Source organism: Carassius carassius, chromosome 35, assembly GCF_963082965.1.
Source record: "Carassius carassius chromosome 35, fCarCar2.1, whole genome shotgun sequence".
Classification (NCBI taxonomy): domain Eukaryota; kingdom Metazoa; phylum Chordata; class Actinopteri; order Cypriniformes; family Cyprinidae; genus Carassius; species Carassius carassius.
This window is the reverse complement of record NC_081789.1, coordinates 6,260,797-6,284,965: the sequence shown is the minus strand read 5'-3', so window position 1 is coordinate 6,284,965 and position 24,169 is coordinate 6,260,797. Positions and strand designations below refer to the sequence as shown.

The following is a 24,169-nucleotide window of genomic DNA, read 5'->3' as shown; positions in this document are numbered from 1 at the left end:
CTTTCACACATCGTTAATTAAATTAGTTTCCTTTAAATGCTGTTTTACACTTAAGTAAAGTATTGCATCAAAACCCTTTAACTGTCAATTCCTAAAGTTAGCTATAACTTAAGGTTTGGAAATCGTAACATTAAGAGAAACACGGGGGGAGGGGGGAGTAAACAATATATCGCGGAACAGAGAGGGCACTGACAACATGCTGACAGACAGGACATTAACATTACCAGCTTACTTTTAATATGAAACAAAGCCTCATTTGGTTATTTCACCTTTCAAATGTGGTCATTTTTTAAAGAAATGTAAACAATAAATACCGTTTTGTGGCTCTTGAATGTGTCGAACAGATCGCTGTAAGTTAGATCATCAGTTAAAACTAACTGATCGTCTCTTGCTTCTAGTTAATTTATAGCATCAAAATCAAATAAACCACATAAATGAACATAAAAAAGAATGTTGTTTGACTACAAAAAGATGTCTGTACACTCCGTTTTTCAAGTTCAAATCCTCCATGTTAATCTACTATGAGATCGCCTGTCAAACTCCCGCAAAGGCTTTTTGTGTGTGTGTGTGTGTGTGCGTTTTGCGTGTCTATGGCAACAACAGACTTTAAACGGGAATACAGAATCACTGTCGTAAAAGTACCGGTACACACATTTAAAATCAGCGCGCGTGTGTGTGTGTGTGTAAAACTGCCACTGGAGAAAAAAAAAAATCCCTACCGACCAATGACCTCAACTGACAACCAACCGGAACCAAACTTTTTTTTTTTTAGGCCTCATAGGGCCCTATTATTCATCTGGCGCAATGCAGTGCCATGTGCAGAGCAACAGTTTTTTGCTAGTTTCAGCCCAACGCAGTTTATTTTCATGTCACGTTATTTAAATTGCAAATGCATTTACACCCATTTTTGTGCTCATGGGTGTGCTGGTCTGAAAACGAGATGTGTTCAGGCACATTGTTGGCACGTTGCTATATTGAGGCAACTTAAATTGACTGTGCTATTGACCAGCTAAAACCTGATCTAAAATCAATGGTGCAGTATTTTTTATTTATTTTTTGTTATTTAAAGAGAGCTTTAGTAATATGCACCTATAGGCTGGTCCACAACACATGTACAGTACAGTCGTGGCCAAAAGTTTTGAGAATTACATAAATATTAGTTTTCAAAAAGTTTGCTGCTAAACTGCTTTTAGATCTTTGTTTCAGTTGTTTCTGTGATGTACTGAAATATAATTACAAGCACTTCATACCTTTCAAAGGCTTTTATCGACAATTACATGACATTTATGCAAAGAGTCAGTATTTGCAGTGTTGGCCCTTCTTTTTCAGGACCTCTGCAATTCGACTGGGCATGCTCTCAATCAACTTCTGGGCCAAATCCTGACTGATAGCAATCCATTCTATCATAATCACTTCTTGGAGTTTGTCAGAATTAGTGGGTTTTTGTTTGTCCACCCGCCTCTTGAGGATTGACCACAAGTTCTCAATGGGATTAAGATCTGGGGAGTTTCCAGGCCATGGACCCAAAGTTTCAACATTCTGGTCCCCGTGCCACTTAGTTATCATTTTTGCCATATGGCACGGTGCTCCATCCTGCTGGAAAATGCATTGTTCTTCACCAAACTGTTGTTGGATTGTTGGAAGAAGTTGCTGTTGGAGGGTGTTTTGGTACCATTCTTTATTCATGGCTGTGTTTTTGTGAGTGAGACCACTCCCTTGGATGAGAAGCAACCCCACACATGAATGGTGTCAGGATGCTTTACTGTTGGCATGACACAGGACTGATGGTAGCGCTCACCTTTTCTTCTCTGGACAAGCCTTTTTCCAGATGCCCCAAACAATCGGAAAGGGGCTTCATCAGAGAATATGACTTTGCCCCAGTCCTCAGCAGTCCATTCACTATACTTTCTGCAGAAGATCAATCTGTCCCTGATGTTTTTTTTGGAGAGAAGTGGCTTCTTTGCTGCCCTTCTTGACACCAGGCCATCTTCCAAAAGTCTTCGCCTCACTGTGCGTGCAGATGCGCTCACATCTGCCTGCTGCCATTCCTGAGCAAGCTCTGCACTGGTGGCACTCCGATCCCGCAGCTGAATCCTCTTTAGGAGACCATCCTGGCGCTTGCTGGACTTTCTTGGATGCCCTGAAGCTTTCTTTACAAGAATTGAACCTCTTTCCTTGAAGTTCTTGATGATCCTATAAATAGTTGATTTAGGTGCAATCTTAGTAGCCACAATATCCTTGCGTGCTCGTCAACATTCTCACCTGAGTTAACAAGACGATTACTGAAATGATCTCAGCAGGTCCTTTAATGACAGCAATGAAATGCAGTGGAAAGGTTTTTTGGGGATTAAGTTCATTTTCCTGGCAATGAAGGACTATGCAATTCATCTGATCACTCTTCATAACATTCTGGAGTATATGCAAATTGCTATTATAAAAACTTAAGCAGAAATTTCCAATTTCCAATATTTATGTAATTCTCAAAACTTTTGGCCACGACTGTACATGTATCACACACACATGGTCACACAGCAGAAAAAAGACCTTAGTTTAGCCAATGATTTGATTTGGTTAAGTCACATGACATGCAGTTTTTTTTTCTGTCACGTAATTTCTGACAGACTGTCGTCTCTTGATGGTAGTTGCTGAAAGCAAGGATCAGACTGTGTCACTTCCACACACAAAAAAAATTGGAAACATCACTGTTATGATGACATATTCTCCTCTTAAAAAAGTTTTTATAAAATTATTTTTTGGTAAATTGCTCAAAATATGTGTTGCCAGGTGGCAACACTGCAATAGTGGAATGACATTGGCTAGCTAGCAAGGTCAGCTGCAATCTGTTAATACTAGTGATATAATGTTGATTAGTATTATGGTAATGGAATTTTTGTATTATGGATATAATCATATTTAAATGGCAGTTTTACTTTTGATTAAATATGAATACAGGTAACATTACATCAGTGAGCACGGCCATATTCTATGGCAAGGTAATGAAGAAAAGGGCAGAATTGGCTCTTCCTGCAGATGAATAAACTGCTTTGTGAAGTTTCATACATAAAAAAGGTGATCTTTCAAGGATTATGGGGGGGTGCTCATGTTCATAGTCTTACTCTCATAAGATTGCGTAATGCTGAATTTTCATGAACTGCAGTGTTTTAGGTTTTCATGTTTTATGATACATGATATACAGTATATTATTTATTTCTTTACTGTATAAATTTGCAATTTAAATAATATTCATGAAAAAAAATTATATATAAATCATTATTCACTAAAAAAAGAATAAAAAAAGTTAGATCCACTATTGTATGCTGTTGCCGTATGGCAACATATCATTAAAGTACCTTAAAATAATTTTAGTGGGGTTTTTTTTATTTTTATTTTTTTATAGCATTTCAAGTTTAGCCATTCTTAGAAAAGGAAAAGAGTCATCTTTTTTTTTATATAGATCTATCATAATGCATTCGGTAGAGGTTTAAGAGAATAGGGACAACCCATTTAGACCATGCACCAGGCACGCTGACTGTTTTTCCCGTCGTTAAACTAAATGGATCTGGACACACCCTAAGTTCACCTGTGCCTTGCGCTTCAGACCATGCACTTAGATCATTAAAATAGGGCCCTTAGTCTTAGTCCTGTGTCAAATTTACTTTTTTGTTAGTCAGCCTTGTCCTGTTTTTGTTCATCCTAGTTTTATTCGAATAAGGGCTAGATTTACTAAACAGGACAAATTAGCGTTAAAGTGTAATTCCATAAAAGTGCGGGGGGTTGTTATTATTCTGGTGATTAACTTACAATGGGCATATTAAAGAACACAGATGCAGCCAGATATATTTCAAAATAACCTTTTTTTTTTTTTTTTTTGCAAAATACCAAGAGCAGCACAAATTACAGCATTCTTTAAGCATGCTTTTTTTGGAGTGTTAAATAATGGCACAAGTACCAGTAATTTGACAAGCGTGCCTTTTCAGCACTTATTCTTCACCGCAGGTCTTTAGTAAATCCTGACAGTACTATTTTAATGCCAAAAGAATTTTTGCAGTGGTGCAAGCTGTTAATAAATCTGGCCATAAATAGCTGAGCATTTTTGTATAGTTTTGGTAAATTAAAAATTACATTTACCTCAGGCTAAATTGATTATATATAATTTTGTGTTGTTGTTGTTGCTATCTTTTGTTGTTGTTGTTGATTTATTTTTATTTATTTATTTTTTTTGCTCAAAATCATAATGGCAATGATTTTTGTAATTTGAGAATTGTTTTATTTTTAAGGATTCACAGGGATTGCACTTTCACCAATAAAAACAAATCAATAGAATGTCAACTCATACACATGGTTTCCATAATAAAGAACATGTCAACTGCACACATCAAAGCTTTTGTAGTATATGATAGAAAAGAGAGTTCTCTGCGCTTCTGTAATCCACAGACAAACTGGTGCAACCAGGGCAGGACAAAACAATTCAAACAAAAGGAATCGCCGGTGCAGCACAGATGTCTACTGATTAAATTATTTATTAAAGGTGCATAACAAAAGGTTTTTCTTTTGTAGTATATGCTTGTACAGCAGTCTGTAATAATATTTTGTCTCTTTTCTTTTGATGAAAATAAGAGTTCCCTATCTGACGGTCACTACGAGTTATGTCGAACGACATATGGGGTCTCACTTGGGAGGCCAATCATCTCTGAGTTTAAGAGAAAACGCCAATGAAAATTGGCTAGTGGATTTAACATACCTGAGCCACTCCCCGTGCCAACAGGTATAAATAGGGCGTAAAGTGGTATAAAGTGGTTGTATGAAAGCTGTTATACTCCACAAAGCCATTCATCTGCTGTGTGTCGGGATGCTGTTCTGGTTGGCGGTATGGCGCAAACAGCGGTGTCCCTTTCAGCGATTCCCCTGGGCGCTTCAACTAAGAGAGCAGATTTCCTAAAAGAGCAAATCACGGATGATTTGCGTCTTTTTAAAGACGCCGTTTCGTCCGCGTCCTTCTGGATGCGTTGTCTTCTGTGTCTGGGCATTCAGCACGCTGAAGGCGCGTTCATGGATGGTTCATGCACGCACTGCGTGTGTGACAATGGCAACGCTGCGATTGCGTCTCTCCTTTCTTAAAGGGAAAGGAGCAGACCCCTCTGTCACTTCCCGTTCCGGTTTCTCTGCCACGAGCAGAGGACTGCCGGCTAGTGCTCTGGGAGATTTGAAGGTGACAGTGAGAGCTTCTCCGCCGGGCCACGCCCCACGGACCTCTTACCCCTTTCGCAGTGTTTGTCCCGTGCAGCTGCTGGGTGATTTTGCTGGGCTGTCTTATGGCAGTCCCAACAGGTAATTTAGTTTGCCGCCAGGGATCAGATGTCGATTGCAGCATCGGGGATGGGCTATTGACCTCTGTGGATGAAGATTCGGAGGGGCTGCCCCCCTCGGGTGTTGTCGCCACTGCCGAATTGGACCCAGAGTTGGACCCACAGCCGTGCTTGCCCGGGCAGCTGTGAGCATCAGGATGGAGGTGAATGCACCGATTTGGTTCTCGTGTAGAGCGTGGCTCACAACCGCGTTTTGCTCTTGGTTCCTTTCTTCCTGGATGTGCATGGGGAAGTGATGTAGTCGTGGATGGCCCCTTTTTATGGCCGGAAGTAGCTCATTTCGTTCCTCCGTCCTCACTAACCTCGATTGCGGGGCAACTAGGGGTGCATCGACATTCCCCAGCAGGAGAGTGCGATTGCGGTGCACTTGTGTCCGCAAAACGCAGCCACTGGGAGAAATAGTCCGCGCATCTCACCTAAGGCCTGTAAGCTGTCGGCCGCTCTCGCTGCCAAGGCTTACAGTGCTGCGGGCCAAGCTGCCTCTGCTTTGCATGCCATGGCTATCCTGCAAACTCACCAAGCCAAGGCTTGAACAAATGCACGAGGGTAGAACCAAGCCAAGGTTGATGCAGGAGCTGCGCACGGCGACTGACCTCACCCTTCTGGGCGACGGAAGTCACGACGCAGTCCCTCGGGAAGGCGATGTCCACTCTGGTGGTCCAGTAGTGCCGTTTCTGGTTCAGCCTGGTCGGTATGAGAGACGTTGACAAAGTGAACTTTCTCAACGCTCCCATCTCCCAGGCTGTCCTGTGTAGCGATGCTGTCAGGGGCTGTGCCCAGCAGTTCCTGACAGAACAACAGCAGACTGGGTGCCCCCCTGCGTCCTCCACACCAGCTCCGTCCCGTGCTGAGAGTTCTTCGAGGCCAGCGCGTCAAGCCCTGCGCCGGAGAGCGGCACCACACCCACCCCCCCCGTGTCACTTCAGGCTGCGAAGTCCTCTAGGAAGACGACTAAGCGGCCCTGGGCAACTCAGAGATGTGGAAGACTGCTCTTCAGGAGCTGGCGGAGACAGCACCACTCCTTCCCCCGGAGGAGGGCCGAGTGGAGAATCCACAGTTTTTATTTCTTCCGTTCCGCCGCTGGTCCAATGGCCAGCGGCACCCACTTTTTCATAAAAGAGCAATTTCCCTTTCCTCCAAGTTGCAAGGCTCGCGGGTTGACGATGAGCGACTCACTGCCTCCTCATTCTCACCCATGATGCTCCCTTTCACCAGCAGTCAAGAGGTCGCGGTTCGGAGACGCAACGCATCTCCACGCATCTTTGGCCAGTTCCTTTGGGAACACGAGGAGTCCATCCGACACAACTCCCCATCGCTGCACCACTGCGGGTATGTCGACTGTCCCTTTGGTGCCACCTGTACAGAGTTTGGGAGCGTTGCTTGCGCTGCCCAACCCATCACGCTGGCTCATTCGGACGGTCTGACTCGGTTACGTGATTCAGTTCGCCCGACGACCTCCCAAGTTCAATGGCGTGCTTGAGACTTCGGTGGCAGTCCAGGACACCTCTTTCTTGCGCGAGGAGATTGCAGGAGTGTGGCCTCCTCCTATGCGCTGGCAAACGGCGCCTCTCTGGCAGACATCTGTCGAGCTTTGGGCTGGGCGACACCCAACACCTTTGCGAGGTTTTACAACCTCTGTGTAGAGCCAGTTTCTTCCCGTGTGTTGGGTAACAGGTAATTGGCGGGAAGGGCTGGCTGGGTGTCACGCTTGCTGCACCATTCCCCCTAACACAGGGATGTGAGCGCCTTTCTTCTCCCGGTAGAGTTCCCCAGTTGGCATACCCTGGTCGAGCATCCTCCAGCACCCTCGGCAGTCAGACTTGGCGGAGCAGTCTGTCGCCAGGCCCAGTACTGGTGTTAGCATGCCCGGAGTTCCGGTCAGCCCCTGTACTGGGCTAGGTGTTCATATAGCTTGATTCCCTATGGGTAATCCCATATGTGTATTCTTCCATGGTAAGGTTTCCCTCAGGGCAAACCCGTGTCAAGTCAAGTCACCTTTATTTATATAGCGCTTTAAACAAAATACATTGCGTCAAAGCAACTGAACAACATTCATTAGGAAAACAGTGTGTCAGTAATGCAAAATGATAGTTAAAGGCAGTTCATCATTGAATTCAGTGATGTCATCTCTGTTCAGTTAAATAGTGTCTGTGCATTTATTTGCAATCAAGTCAACGATATCGCTGTAGATTAAGTGACCCCAACTAAGCAGGTCAGAGGCGACAGCGGCAAGGAACCGAAACTCCATCGGTGACAGAATGGAGAAAAAAACCTTGGGAGAAACCAGGCTGAGTTGGGGGGCCAGTTCTCCTCTGACCAGACGAAACCAGTAGTTCAATTCCAGGCTGCAGCAAAGTCAGATTGTGCAGAAGAATCATCTGTTTCCCTTGGTCTTGTCCTGGTGGTCCTCTGAGACAAGGTCTTTACAGGGGATCTGTATCTGGGGCTCTAGTTGTCCTGGTCTCCGCTGTCTTTCAGGGCAGTAGATGTCCTTTCTAGGTGCTGATCCACCATCTGGTCTGGATACGTACTGGATCCGGGTGAATGCAGTGACCCTCTGATCTGGATATAGACTGGATCTGGTGGCTACGGTGACCTCGGAATAAGAGAAAAACAGACAAATATTAGCGTAGATGCAATTCTTCTAATGATGTAGCAAGTACATAGGGTGTTATGGGAAGTGTCTTTAGTGTCTACAATTTGCGCCGGGGCTTTGGGAAGGTTACGACCTTAAGCATAGCTTTTGTGGCACGCCAGGGCTTGTCGACAATTGCAGCGCCACAGGGTTGTGACTGTGTTCAGGTTCTCCCGTTTTCCATAGGACCCCATATGTCGTTCGACATAACTCGTAGTGACCGACAGATAGGGAACGTCTCGGTTACATACGTAACCCTCGTTCCCTGATGGAGGGAACAGAGACGTTATGTCCCCATGCCACAACCCTGAACCGGTTGCTGTTGCCGGGACACGTTCTCGGCTCCTCAGCATAAAACCTAATGAGTGGATGCACCTGTCGCCCTATTTATACCCGTTGGCAAGGGGAGTGGCTCAGGTATGTTAAATCCACTAGCCAATTTTCATTGGCGTTTTCTCTTAAACTCAGAGATTATTGGCCTCCCAAGTGAGACCCCATATGTTGTTCGACATCAGGGAACGAGGGTTACGTACGTAACCGAAACAAGACTTTTTTTTTTTTGTTAATGCATTTTAGTCTTGTCTTTTATTGCCAACAATATTACATGTTGATATGTTCACAGTTATTGTTTATTGTTCACAGTTAGTGTATTGACCTTGTTGTCATCTCGTCATCTTGTCATTTAAGTCATGGTTTAGCTCCATATTTCAAGCTCTATATATTAAGCTCTATAGTTCAGTAAACAAACAAACAAAAAAAGCGAGCAAATGAAAAAGGATTCAAATGAATAGTTTCCTCCCATCTCATATATATATATAGATAGATAGATAGATAGATAGATAGATAGATAGATAGATAGATAGATAGGTAGATAGATAGATAGATAGATCCATCCATCCATCCATCCATCCATCCATCCATCCATCCATCCATCCATCCATCTATCTATCTATCTATCTATCACCATAACATACTAGGGGCAGTGATTTTTTTGTTATGGCGGGGAATTGATATTCATGTAGAGATTTGCTGAAAATTAAGTAAATAATAATTTATTATTATTATTATTATTATTATTATATTTTAAATAAATAATAAGGTACAACAAAGGTAATTTAAGTTTTGAAGTACACTAAAGTGTACAGCTGAATATCCAATATCACCCGATATGACAAAAAGATCAGCCTGTAATGTATATGGTATTGATATTACATATCCCTACCTGAACATATCATCAGATCTGCCAGAAAATGTAATAAAAATATACATAATTTGTTGAATGGGCATTTAAAGTCTTCAAAGACATTTTAAAGATTCATTGCAAACCCAGTGACTGGATATAGTGATTCTGCCAGAATAATTTCTTATCTATATTACAGCGAGTACTATGTGACGATGGTGAAGTGGGCCACAAGCACGAAACTGGCTGTAAACTGGTTGAACCGAGCCCAGAATATTTCCATCCTGACCCTCTGTGTGGCCACAACAGGTGTCTGCACCAAGGTATGCCTGGATTTGAGAAGTATATTCCAAAGTGTACTGTAAAGGGCATTTTACACTCCACAAGGAAGGTGGAAATGTGTGGTACAGTGAAGTGACCGTTTCTAGGGTTTATAGGTTTATAGGTTTCTATAGGTTTTATTATTTTCCTTTTTTTAAACCAATGACGTGCATTCACATGAACAGTACTTTAATAGATGGAGGTTGCCAGGTCACAGTATCATTGATTGCTTACTCCACTGCGTTGTTACTGTTTTACTGAATAAAAAAACAAAAAAAAACAAAGACCAACCCTCTAAAATGCAAGTGAATCACATAAACAAGGAAATCACTATCATTAACCATTTGCCAATACATTGTTAGATTTAGAAGTTTTGCAGATCACTTGAACACTGAGCGTTTATTTTTTACTCTCTGTCTTTAAAGTGCACTATTGCTATTCATATCAGCGTATTACTGACATACTGCAAACTCTAGTGTTTAGGCATTTGACTTATCATTGCTATGGTGAGAGCACTCTTTTTTCCTCATTTTATATATATATATATATATATATATATATATAGTACAGACCAAAAGTTTGGACACACCTTCTCATTCAAAGAGTTTTCTTTATTTCCATGACTATTAAAATTGTAGATTCACACTGAAGGCATCAAAACTATGAATTAACACATGTGGAATTATATATGGAATTATATACATTACAAAAAAGTATGAAAAAACTGAAAATATGTCATATTCTAGGTTCTTCAAAGTAGCCACCCTTTGCTTTGATTACTGCTTTGCACACTCTTGGCATTCTCTTGATAAGCTTCAAGAGATAGTCACCTGAAATGGTCTTCCAACAGTCTTGAAGGAGTTCCCCGAGAGATGCTTAGCACTTGTTGGCCCTTTTGCCTTCTGTCTGCGGTCCAGCTCAACCCTAAACCATCTCGATTGGGTTCAGGTCCGGTGACTGTGGAGGCCAGGTCATCTGTCGCAGCACCCCATCACTCTCCTTCTTGGTCAAATAGCCCTTGATGCCTTCAGTGTGACTCTACAATTTTCATACTCATGAAAATAAAGAAAACTCTTTGAATGAGAAGGTGTGTCCAAACTTTTGGTCTGTACTGTATATATAAAATGTGCTGGTGGGCAAGGGGTACACGGTCAGGAAACTTCTGCCAAATGGGTCTCAATAGCCGCATTTCCACTGTCGGGCCAGTGCGAGCCAGGGCTTAAAGCGGGCCAGTAGCACCGAGGCCAGAATAGTGCAGGGTTTCCACAGTCAGGGCCTGAAGCTCTGCTGTGCGTCACTAAAACACTGGTAAATATGACCGCTTGAAGAAATCAGACGTCGGTTTCTCACGACCACAATCGTGTATTTATTTAGTAACTTATATCACATATAACACGCCCTTTACACGCCTCTCATGTACAACGTCATGCAACCTCATCATTTCACCAACAAAGAGAAGTTATCAGAAAACTAATAAGAAATAAATCACTGGAACATGCGCGATCACACAGGAACATGATAAAAGTGGCTGTTTGTTTGCATGATTTGTTAAATATCCAAACTCAAAAGCATCGATGTTTTAACTATAGAATAAGAGATACATTGATCATAATGATTTAATTTATCAGGACTCAGAATTAATCACACATAAATACACTTATTTCTATTTTATTTATTTATTTTTAACGCTTATGAAAATAGCCTGCTTATTCAGTCAGGTCTGTTTCTGTTTATTTGTAGCCACAGTAGCCTATGTCACATTTAGAATTAATGATAATATCTCTATTTTTATAAAAGCTCCTGAACAAAAGCATTATTATATTTTTTTTATGATAGGCAACGTGGAGCTAAACTCTCGAGACGAGACTTGTGATATAAGTTACTAAATAAATACACGATTGTGGTCGTGAGAAACCGACGTCTGATTTCTTCAAGCGGTCATATTTACCATGTTTACTATGGTAACATGTTTAGCGTGCATAGTCTTTTACATCGCTTAAAATATTTCTGCCTTGTTTAACTGTGAATATAATCCACATCGGATCAAGTTATTTCAAACACTCGCTGCTGACTGAAAGTGAGTTTTGAGCTCAACTTATTTAAAAAAAGTGTTTAATACTGGTGTTATAGCTGTTAGCGTTCTCAAATGATCCGCAGTGCAGACGCTCCCGAACAAAAATCATTATTATATTTTGATGATATGCTACGTGGAGCTAAACTCTCGAGACGAGACTTATGACAGATAAAATATGTTAAATAAATACACAGTTGTGATAGAGAATAAGAAGCTGATGTCTGATCTCTCCTGGTTGCATTTACCATGTTTACTATGGTAACGTTAATGTTTAGCGTGCATAACCTTTTGCATCGCTTATAAAGATTTGTGCCTTGTTTAGTGATTATAATCTACATCGGATCAAGTTATTTCAAACACTCGCTGCTGAGTAAGAGTGATTTTTGAACTCAACTGATTTTAAAAAGTCTTTAATGCTAAAGTTATATCGCTGTTATCTTTCTGAAATGATCCGCACTGAAGCTCTCCAGACACGGAGAAACTCCGCCTTTGTTCATAACCCCTCCTCTAGCCCCAGCTGGCCCGCTTTGGCCCCGGAAGTGACAGTGGAAACGCGACTGGCCCTGGCACGCACTAGCACGCCCGGTTTAAGCTCGCCAGTGGAAACGCGGCTAATGGGTCTTGCAAATTGCAGAAAGAGGCTACCTCATTCAGTTCGGTTCTCCTCAGCCTCGTTTCAACAGGTTCATTCCCACTCTGGTGTGCCCAGAGTAGACTCTGGTAATGGAACAAGAAGTAAACACTCTCTTGAGGAAGGAGGCCATCGAGGTACTCAGATCTCCTTCTACAGACGGTACTTCATCATTCCAAAGAAGGATGGAGGATTGCATCCTATTTTAGATCTGCGTCAATTGAACCGATCAGTCATGTGACTGAAGTTTTGACTCACAATCAAGCAAGTTCTGTCTCAGATCAGGTCTGAAGACTGATTTGTCACTATCGATCTAAAAGACACATACTTCCATATCTCCATCCTTCCCCAACACAGGAAGTTTCTGAGGTTTGCTATTAGGGGCAAAGCTTACCACTATAAAGTTCTTCCCTTCCGTCTTGCACTCTCATCCCGCACTTTCACCAAGTGCTGCTCTGGCTCCTCTGCGACTCCAGGGCATCCGCATACTCAACTACATTGACGATTGGTTGATATTAGCTCAATCAGAGCAGATGGCAGTTCGGCATCGAGATGTCATTCTTGTTCACATGAAAGGGCTGGGGTTAAGCATAAATGCCAAGAAAAGTGTGATTTCTCTACTACAGAGAACCACTTATCTGGGTGTGGTTTGGGATTCAAACACAATGCAGGGATATCTGTCTCCTGCTCGGATCGATTTAATCCTCACTTTAGTCGCAATTACACATGGTGCAGACATGGCTGAGGTTTTCGTCTGTATGCCTTTCCCCTGATTGCTCTGCTCCTGGGAATTCTGTAGAGAGTACACTGGGACGGGGTCAGTTTACTGTTAGTGACCTCATTCTGGCTTGGCCAAGTAAGGTGTTTTGACCTGGTTTTCCTACTCGACAACTCTCCGTGGGAGATTCCCATCAGGAGGGACCTCCTCTCTCAAGTGGGGGGAACAATAGTTCACCCCCGCCCATAAAGAGAGTTGGGGATTTGCAGACCCTCTCAGTGGCCCCTTCTTACCTAGACTTTGCCCCCAGTCTAGCCAAAGCATTTCTCTAACCAGGCTATGTATCTAAAGATCCTTCCTCTATCCAATGGCCTGTCATACTCCAGGCCTTCTGACCTACTCCCTTTCGGGAGCCTGACCAGCAGCATCTTAACTGTGTGTGTCCAGTGTGAGCATATGTCCACAGAGCTGCCCTGTGGAGAAGGGTGGACCAACTGTTAGTGTGCTATGATTCCCCCAAGAGAGGTCTTCCTGCTACTAAAGAGACCCTCAGTCGGTGGATTGTGGATGACATTTCTGACAGCCTTTAAGTCCTTTCTGGCAGATGTCTTTATGCAGGACATCTGCAATGCGGCAGGCTGGTCCACGCCCCTAACATTCGTCAGGTTCTTTGGACTCGATAGGCGAGCCACTCTGGGATCTTCTGTTCTCTCGCCCTAGCTGTGCTCTTCCACACTAGGCTATGTGGGCATACTCTTTCGCATAGCGTTTCGGCGCAACTCAAGTTGGAAGCGTCTCTAGGTTACACATGTAACCCTGGTTCCCCGAGGGAACGAGATGCTGCATCGCAGTGCCTTACATCCGGCATCACTGCGAGCACTCATTTCCCACAAGCTGCTGCTGTATTCGCCGCATGTGCTTTTATGCTTTCTGGTAGCTACATCACCCTACCCGTGACGTCTCGCCTATCTATTGTACTTCAGAGCTTGATCACGTTGAATGCGTTCCCATAGTGTAAAAAAAAGAAATATATATATATATTATTATTATTTTTTTTATTCACATAATTTAACTTTATTCCACACTGCTCTGTTCCTTCTCCTATAAACACGATTATAACTTCCTGCTTTTATGAAGCCCCTCCCTCGGAAACACACAATGGGCTCAGATTGGTTGGCTGGTCTAATGTGTTGTGATTGGCTAAACCGCCTCTAGTGCGCGTCTAAACATCCATCCCCTCAACCCAGCTTATGCACTCTGGTTGTATTGTAAACAGTGGCTTTATCTATGTTGCTTCTCAGTTTGAGACCCAGAGAATATTAGTGAAGAGGATCTCGCAGAACCTGTGCAAGCACAGCTTTTAATGGTATGTTTGTTTTTGTTTGTTGTTGTCTCATACTTTTAGATAAGCTGTTATTTGTAAATGCTGCTTCTGTTAGGTTTTAACATACGGTTTTATCCTGATTAAAGCTTTAATACAGTACGGCAACCACATGCGCGTTCATGTTTAATGCTTCTCATAGCTATGTATTGTTGGAGCTGAGCTGATGATCTGAATGAGAGAGAGATAGATGCAGAGCATGGACGATGTGAGGAACAGGACTGAGAACCGCTGCTTTAGAACATTGATTTTGAAACTCGCGATTCATATATTAATATATTTTTACATGCACCCCTAGTTTTCTCTTTCTCTTCTCTAAAGCAACACAACATGGCCTCACCCCCTGTGCTGCATGTTACTGGAGGTGGGGTTTATTTTTAACTCACTGTTGTCCCTACGAGCCATTTTTATAGGCATTAACTGCCATCATTTTAAAAGACATCTCTTTTAGTGTTAATTTCGTCAGACGAAACGAGACAAAATATGTTCATCAACGACCTTTTTTTCTCGTGACTAAGACGAGACGATGACAAGACTGAACCACTGTCCAAAAACGCTGACTAAGACTAAATTAACCTGCATTATTGTTAACGAAAAAAGACGTCTACAATCGTCTCTGCTTTTTCATCAGCTGTTACACCTTTAAAATATTCAGAACGAGTTCGCTGCTCCATGCTGTTGCTCAAGTTACAGGTCTCATACTCCTGTTGCTGCCAGCCTGTGGCTGCAATACGAAACTGCTGAACACACAACACCTGAAGCGAACACGAGTGACGAGCGACGACGACATGCTAGGTCGAAGGAAGAGGCTCGATACTTGTGTGTTATAGTTAGCAGCGGTCTGTTATCAAGAAATAAATTAGTGTGTGCATAGAAAGAATTCGTCCTGAGCGCAAGTCCAACGTCTAGGCAGGCTTTTTGTGTTAAATTATATTTCTGCGCAGGCTCTTTTATTGTACATGACAGCTTATGTCCCGATGACCAGTCTTTGCATTAAGATTAAAAGCAGTATCAATAAAATAAAAAAATGTGATCAGGTTAATCATTTGTGAATGTGTCTCCTAAATCAGAAATTGAAAACCAGACACGTTTAAAATTTGCATTCAACAAAAATCATTCAACAAGTGACTAATACTAAGACTAAATTAAAAATAGGTGACGAAAATTAACACTAATCTCTTTATAGATATCCATATAGATATCTCCATTTGCATTAAACTTTCAGCAGAATGCCAAATATACGGCCGTTCATTTCGTACATAGCCAAAATCTAGATTCTGCACTCTTGTGATGTTTCACTGCATGTTATTTTTATTTTTTCAGAAACATGAAGATGAAAGTGAGGGGTGGCTACACAGACAGGTGAGCATTAACTTCTTCCACCCAGACAAAATTATGAGATGTCAGTGTTTGTCAACGGTAACAGCTTTGAATAGTCGAGGACGTTTGATGTTTTGTCTTATCACATTCCCCACAGTGCTGTGCTTGAGCTGATATTGTTTTTCCTGATTAGTTTTTCATGTCTGTTATTTTTGCCAGAGGAAGGAAGTTGCCATATGAAATGTTTTGCAATAACATGAATAAAGGATCGTACGGCTCCTGCAGAAATAAGCCTGAGGGCTCAGAATCACTATTACATATGCGCTGCATTATCATAATAATTCGCATTCTAATATATGTTGTTATGGTTTTGATATTTTTGGTGTTGCTTGGAGAAATACGACCGCTCTGTGGTGTGAACACATTCTCTAGTGCTCCCACAGGTCTTATAATTCAGTAATTATTAATCTCTGAAGAGCAAACCAAATGATGAAACACTGCCATGCGAGGAGAACCTCACAATGTTGACAGTAATGATGGTGCTGGTATGGCATAATGATCATTTAGAGTTACATTTCTCAAACAGAATGAAGAGCCGCTGTTCTCTAAAGACAGTCTGAGGCTGTTTTTTACCAGAGCAATCCCACAGGGAGGAAGAGGGAAGTTCTTCCACATCTCCATGTCCATCTCACAGGTACATGCTTCAGCAATTGGGTATGTTTTAATCTTTTTGATAGAAGGCTTACTATTTGTTTTCATATATAAAGGATTCATGGATGGTTCATGAAAGGTGAGTTTAGAGCAGTATCTTTATTGCACAATTCCAAAAAACATAACACTCAGAAACAGGAGAAATAACCAACATAAAGACAAGAAAGGACAAACACTGAACTACAGAAAAACACAGGTCTTAATGAGATCTAGAACTAGACTAGAAATGGTTGAATAGATGATAAATTAATGCGAAACTAATGAGATCATCCTTGGAAACATAAACAGGAAAAATGAACACAGAAACATCAAGATTAAGTCTTTGAACAGAAATTACCCAGTCAAAACATACATTAAAAAAATAATAATAATCTTCAAAATATTGAAACTAATATACTTAGTTTCAAATGTGTTTTCTTTCCTACCCAGCATTACATTACAATATTTTAGATATAAACTAGGTATAAACCTTAAACAAGGAGCACAGAGACATTAGTAGTGTTAATTTTGTCAGACGAGACGAGACAAAATATGTTCGTCAACGACCTTTTTTTTCATGACTAAAACGAGACGATGACAAGACTGCAACACTGTCCAAAAACGCTGACTAAGACTAAATTAACATGCATTATTGTTGCATGTAATCGTAATGCAACGGACCGGTCATCGGGTCAAATAAATCAATAATTTGACACAAAATTATGATTTAAAAAGGAGTTTATTGATTTAAACGATTGTATTGAATCCGCTAAAGAAAATAGTGCGCTCCGTCTCTACGGTTAGAATCCTGTGTGTTCATGGCAACGCTCTGTTTGTTTTTCATGGCAACAGTGTGTTATAGTTAGCAGCGGTCTGTTATCAAGAAATAAAATAGTGTGTGCGTAGATAAATTCGTCCGCACACGCCGCTCAAAAAAAATAAATAAATAAAATCCTGAGCGCAAGTCCACCATCTAGGCAAGCTTTTTGTGTTAAATCATATTTCCTGTCGCTGCGCAGGCTCTTTGTCTTATGTCCTGATGACCGGTCCGTTGCATTACGATTAGCAGTATCAATAAAGTAAAACATGTGATGTGCAGTCAAGCTCGAGTCCTAAATCAGAAATTGTAAACCAGACACATTTAACATTTGCATTCAACAAAAATCATTCAACAAGTGTATTTTGTCAGGTAATTATGACATTTAACCAATGTTTGAGATATGTGAAACACTTTTTTTACTGAAATGTTTATCAGTAATAATCTCAGTAATAATGTGTTATTTTAAAAAAAGACAAAAAACATTTTGACTAAAACTACACTAAAATATATTGAGTTCTTTTTTGACTAAAACTAGACTAAAATTAAAAGACTTTTAGTCGACTAAAACTTGACTAACAAAAAAAGATATGTGAATGACTAAATATGACTAAAACTAACAAGGACATTTGGCACAAGACTAAGACTAAGACTAAATTAAAAATAGGTGACGAAATTAACACTAGACATTAGACCACATGCGGCAACATAAGAAGCACATGACTGCAAACACAAGGAGAGAAAAATAGGGAGCAAATGAGGAGGGTAATGAGGGAGACACAGGTGAACCCACTGAAACAATAATGAGGTGGCAAGATGGGAAGGGGCAGAAAATAGACGGGAGAAAGCACATGGCACCCAACACTCACAACAGAAGCCATGTGCCTACAACCACACAGTGTCCTCTGCTGGCAATCATGGGCAAATCAGCTGAAAACTGTGACATGCTCTACCTTCTTAATTTGTAAAATGACACATATTATTTTATATGTGTTTAAATATTGTATTGATGAGCATACTGTTCTCTTATTCAAAAAACTGTGACCCATTCATTATGAGTGATGTCTGTTTAATATGTTTTCTTCATAAAGCCCAACAGCAGCACAGATACTCTGCAATCCATCACATCAGGAGACTGGGATGTCACGCAGGTTCTTGCATATGATGAGGACAGCCAGCTAATGTGAGCCATCCATTATCAACACAAACTGAACATCAATGATTAATTTCTCATAAAAATTGGCCTTTTTTAAAAAATAGTATGAAATCACAGCTGATATAGTCTCTCAATTCACATTATTGTCTGCCTTAATCTCAATGTATGTTTGGTGCACATTATCCCAAATATTTGAGATAAGCCATTGAGTTAGTATTTTTTCAATAGTGTGTAAGTAAATGTGCTGTTCGACTGTTTGGTTACAAAATAGTCTTCAAGTTATCTTCTTGTTTCTTCAACAGAAGAAAGAACATTTATACTTCAAATATTTAAAGTATATTTAAAAGAAAAGAAAGTTTATGCAGATAATGAAATGTGAATGAAATAAAAGGCCACTTAAATGTACTTAAAGGGACTATGCTTTTATGACTGTTTTTTTAACACATTTATAGCACATTTACTAGTAGCATACTAAAACAGTTGTAAAGAATTTTAATTTGTGCTGTTATTTAATACATATAAAGATTAAATAGGTAACACTGTATCTAAAGGTATCCTTGTTACACATTACATGTACTTACTATTATAATTACAATTAATTATGCATAATTACATGCAAGTAACCCTAAGCCAAACCCTAATCCTAACCCTAACCATTTAGTAAGTATTTGTAGTTAATTCATATTATTCCATGGTCTGTCTGAATACTGGATTCTGATTGGTTGGCAGGTATGCAGTAAAACCGTTTAATGCACAGGTAGTAACAAGTCAGTTTAATCACCGTTCTATATTAATGCTCTGCTTTAATTGCACAAACACACACACATCATTTGCATACACAGAGAGAGAGAGAGAGTATCAGAGATTGCAGATCGCACATAAACTTGTTGTCAACACTTCCCTGCGATTTGTATTAATAAAATAGCCTAGATACTAGATCGCTACTTTATATTACTTAGCAACGAGGTGTATAATCCCTGTTGTTGAAGTAGCCTAATTAATTGTTTGTAGAGAGAGACGTACAGACGCAGCATGCAGGTAACGTACACACAACTGTCATCTCTCTCTGTCTTTCTCTCTCAATCGATAATTATTTCAAATAAATGCCATAATTCTTTCAAATAAATGTGATCTTAATGCACAAAATTTCATCTCTGTGTCTGACTTGAAGTGGGCAGAATGCTAGAGATAACGAGGCGTAACTGATGAAAATAATTTTTTACCTATTTAAAAAGTAATTTTTACTCATTTAGTCAAATATTGTGCTGCAAAGAGCAATACTAGTTTTAACTTGCCTATAACTTTGCAAATAACCATGGAATAAGCAGGATAATAAATAGTTTGCCTTGCATTAAAGGATTTTAAAAGCACTTTGCGTCGAGTGGTTCTTTGCCTCCATGTCGTCGTGCATTTAAAATCCTTTAATGCACTCTAAACCATTGATTATCCCTTACTTATTCAGTACTTAAATATATAAATACACTGTAAAAATGACACCTTAAAAGAAAGTGTAACCTTAATTTATTTTAAATGTACTAAATTGCTAATTCATCATTACAAATGTCTAACTTTAATAAAAAATAATAAAATAAAGACAAAATTGCTGTTTGCTTTGGAGTCAAGACATTTGCAAATATGATTCAAATATGAATATGAGACAAAACTACATAATATACAGAAGTTTATTATTACCTGTTTCAACACATAAATGTTTTCCCAAATAAAAAGGAAAGTACTTTTAAAGTTCATCCCACTATCTGATGTGAGCATAAGTATTGGGACAGTTGAACTGTGTACAATGTAAAAGATTCAAATTTTGTTGCAGATCCATTGTGTGCTATCAGAGCAGTGAGTCTGCGACCCATAGACATCACCAGACTCTTGGTCTTATGCTTTGAAATGCTTTCCCCAGCTTTTAATGCAGCCAATTCCAGCTGTTGATTGTTTTGGGGATTTTCTGCCTTTAGTCTCCTCCTCAGCTGGCAAAATTAATGTTCACTCAGACTTAAATCTGGGTATTGACTTGGGCAATCTAAGACTTTCTTTTAAGAATTGCTTTTTTTTTTTTTCTGATAAAGGCCTTGACTGAACTGGCTGGGTGTTTTGGGTCATTGTCCTGATGTAAAATGTAACGCTTTCTGATGAGTCTGGTGGCCTTTTCTTGAATGTTGGTAGCCAAGATGGTTTTGTACCCTTCCAAAGTCATCCTGCTACTGTCATCAAACATTAAGTCTTCATTAAAATTGAGAGGGCCTGTTCCAGAGACAGCCATGCATGCTCTTCCCATGACACCACCTCCACCATGCTTTACAGACGAGGCTGTATACTTGGGATCATTTGCAGTTCCCTTTTTTCTCCACACTTTTGCTTTCCCATCACTTAGATAGAGGTTGATTTTTGTCTCATCTGTCCGTAAAACTCTGTCTCAAATCTCTGCTGGCTTTTGCAAACTCTAATCTTGCCTTTCTATTTTTGGTGCTTGTCAGAGGTTTGCATCTTGCGGTGTAGCTTCTGTAATTCTGTGTCAAAGTCTCCAGCAGACAGAAGATTGTCAGCTTTCTGAAGGTTGTTGGTGATTTTACAGACCCGTGTTTTACAGTGCATTTTCACAGCTTTAAAGATTTGCCTGTCATCAACTGCTGTTGTTTTTCTCTAATTGACTTCCTCTTTTGTTTTAGCAGCCAAATTGCTTGCTTTTCTCTCAAAGTCAACCCCTCGTCTTCATCCTGGTTTGTGTGTGTCATCAAATGCAAGAATCAAAATGGAGAAGCAATGAATATAACTGTTACGACACATTCCTTGATTTTAATATCTGAAGAATTAATGCTGCAGGCTACAGCTGAACACTTAGAAAGACCTGTGAGCCAGCTGTCCCAATACTTATGCTCCCATCAGATAGTGGGATGAAAAGTTTCTTAGCTGTGTGTGCGTGTGTGTATGTATGCATGTATGTATTTAATTTATGGCATACATGCTTTAATAGAAATTACATTAAAGTATATTGTAGTTTATCATAAATGCATTTCAGTATATGTTAACGGTACTTTAAACCAATACTGGTTATGAAATTGCATAAAAAGATATACTTAAGTCCTAAGTCCCACTCTTAATTAATTGTATCTAAATTAAAACTATAATACATTTTCATTTAGTTTGAATTAACAGGCACTTTTTGTCTGACACATTCAGTTCTGACTTAAGTACATTTCTGGATGTATATAATTTCTGTAATACATAAACTTATGCTGAAGTGTACTTCTTTTTCACCTTTGTATAGCTATTGTTATATGGAGTATGTTTTGATATTGTATTTTTTTGTGTGAACAGATATTTCCTCAGCACTGAGGATGACCCCAAAAGAAGACATCTCTACAGGTACATACAGCAAATACATATACATTGTTTTTGCCATGTGAAGTTTGGCTTGTGCTGTCACAGGCTCGTTCTCGCTGACAGTGTTAATGTATCTGTGGTTGTTCCAGCGCAGACACGGTGGGCACCTTTAACCGCCGCTGTCTGTCCTGTGATTTCACTGACAGCTGCGGGTACGTCAGTGGCTTCTTCTGTCCCAGCATGGACTATTTTCTGCTCATTTGTAAAGGTAGACATCTCTTTGTTTCTATTTTGCTTGTTCTTACTACCAATATACTACCAACCAAGAAATACTTGCGTTAAGTCTTGGTTTGGCTGTAAAGCTGAGAATTAAAATGAGTCTCTGAACTCACCATAACCCTGACACATTTTCAATAAACGCTTGTGTGTTGACACTGCAGTGAATGTCGATTTAGAGCCCATGAACCTTTACTTTTATATTGTCTCCTGACAAGCTTTATATGTCCATGATGAGTTTAGTGTTACGCTAGAAGAATAGAAAAAGGGATGGAGAAAGTGCAAGCAGACGCATTATCAAAGAGCATGATGTTATTGCTCAAAAGTGAAGTTTTCATTCTGCAAAGTGCATTGATTATTTGGCTTGTATCTACAGCAGCTAATGTGTTCTGAAGGCTTTAATGCTTGTATTCACTGAACCGTTGTGACAGAACTGTGGAGAAATGACTGTTGTGTTTATGATCAGTGCTGATGTGCCACTCGTTAAAGTTTCACTGCAGACGCTCATTAACTAATGCTTTTAAGCACCTTTTTCAGTTAAGCAGTTGTTTATGAAATCAACTTTAAAGAACTTGACATGTAATGCTGAAACATAAACAATGACTTAACATAATCACATACCTTTATTTATACTATGGTTATTAGCTTTGGATAAAAGCATCTGCTAAAATGCATAAATGTAGTTCTATAAATTGTTGTTTGCATGTTTTTTTTTTTTTTTAGTTAGTTTCGAATAGTTTTGATTTGACATAAATAGTTTTAACATTATTTTCTGAATCATCATATCTTAAACACTATATGAGAGACTGTGTGATGATCCAAACAAGATTTTTAACAAGAAAATGTGGGATGGCAGGCAGAAATTGAAAGACAGATTGCTAAGTAATTGCACAACTTTCTGTAAGAAGAATGTTGATTTGAAGTATCATGTAGCACAAATGGTGCAGGCTGTGTTACATAAAGAAGTGTAAAGGTTATTTCATATTTACAGTTGTTTAGCAAATTTCAGGCCATCCAAGATGTACAGTAGGTGGCTTTTTTTCTTCAATGGAACAGTAAAGATATGGTGCTTGGTGATTCATTAACTGCAAGTCTGTTTCTACTGTCACTTTGAGAGCCAAAAACATATATAGGCAATAGGGCTGTGACGGTGGCTGATTTTTACCACCGCGGTAGTCATGGACCAACAACTGCCGGTGGCGCGGTAAAAAAAAATATATATGTGTGTGTGTGTGTGTTAATGTATAAATATATTAGTGTCAAAATTTGCTCGTTAACGAATGCGATAATTTTTTTTCAGTTTAACGTATTCAAAATATTTAACGTAGGGGCGGGGGTGGCCACCCACTCACAACTGCTGCTTCTGTCACTTTTTCTCATGACAAGAAGTGAATTTATTCAGTCGCAGACTCGCAGAATGACTGAACAGGAAACGTTTCAGACACGCGCTCCACTTCACTTTGTGCGCTTCCTTTGTGCGTATCCTTTCATATCAAACTGCGAAATAAACTATGTGCAAGCAGTGTTGTGGTCAGTTAATTCATGGAATTACCAAAAAAGTTGATTAAAGCTGACTTAAACTGTGCATGCATGTAATATATTTTATATATATTATATACAGGATATATTTATATGTATGCACATGTCTATAAAATCAGCCCGGCACTGTCTCACTCATCTAAAACATCCTATTTAACTTGTCAGTTCATGTTTATTTGAGCACTTCTGTCAGTGAACGCCGCCTGCAAAACACTAAAATAAATATCAAAGAAATAATGCAGTTAAACAAGAAAGTAGCCTAAATAAGAAAGTTAAATACACCCTGTCTAACGGACGCGAGCGACGCAGCGCAACAAAATCATTATAATAAAAATTATATAAAGCATTATAATCAGTGATGCTACACTGGATGCAGCACAACACGACATGATAAATCCCCGTCCGGTCTGTGAGGTAGTGACACAGAGTTCAAATGTCCTGTATAGACACTAGACAGACTAAACCTGTCGCAACGCGGTTGTGTTGCGTCCGGTTTACTTTTCCACCACCAAGCAAGCTCAGTAAATCCTCATCTGCACGTGCTCTCTTTGAAATAGGAATCGTGGCCATATTTCGTTACCATCTTTTATTTATCGCTGTCTCGTTTGTATTTGGCCAGTTTGGAGAAAGCCTCACCAAACCTGACCAGCCAGCGGTTGCGATCACGAGAACTTGTGCAAACGCTGATGGGTGACATGAATGCAGATGACTCCAGATCGGTGATGTGGTATT

General features: G+C 40.1%; 1 protein-coding gene across 5 annotated transcripts in view; it reads left to right on the top strand.

Annotated features, from left to right (window-relative positions):
* dpp6a (dipeptidyl-peptidase 6a) overlaps positions 1-24,169 on the top strand; it is a 474,280-nt gene that overhangs the window by 424,867 nt on the left and 25,244 nt on the right. For all 5 annotated transcript variants that reach the window (XM_059524369.1, XM_059524368.1, XM_059524372.1 and 2 more), the window contains 6 exons: positions 9,381-9,504; positions 15,630-15,668; positions 16,213-16,320; positions 18,225-18,316; positions 21,617-21,664; positions 21,772-21,890. In XM_059524369.1, coding sequence (XP_059380352.1) covers positions 9,381-9,504; positions 15,630-15,668; positions 16,213-16,320; positions 18,225-18,316; positions 21,617-21,664; positions 21,772-21,890 — 530 coding nt within the window. The remainder of the gene's footprint in view (positions 1-9,380; positions 9,505-15,629; positions 15,669-16,212; positions 16,321-18,224; positions 18,317-21,616; positions 21,665-21,771; positions 21,891-24,169) is intronic.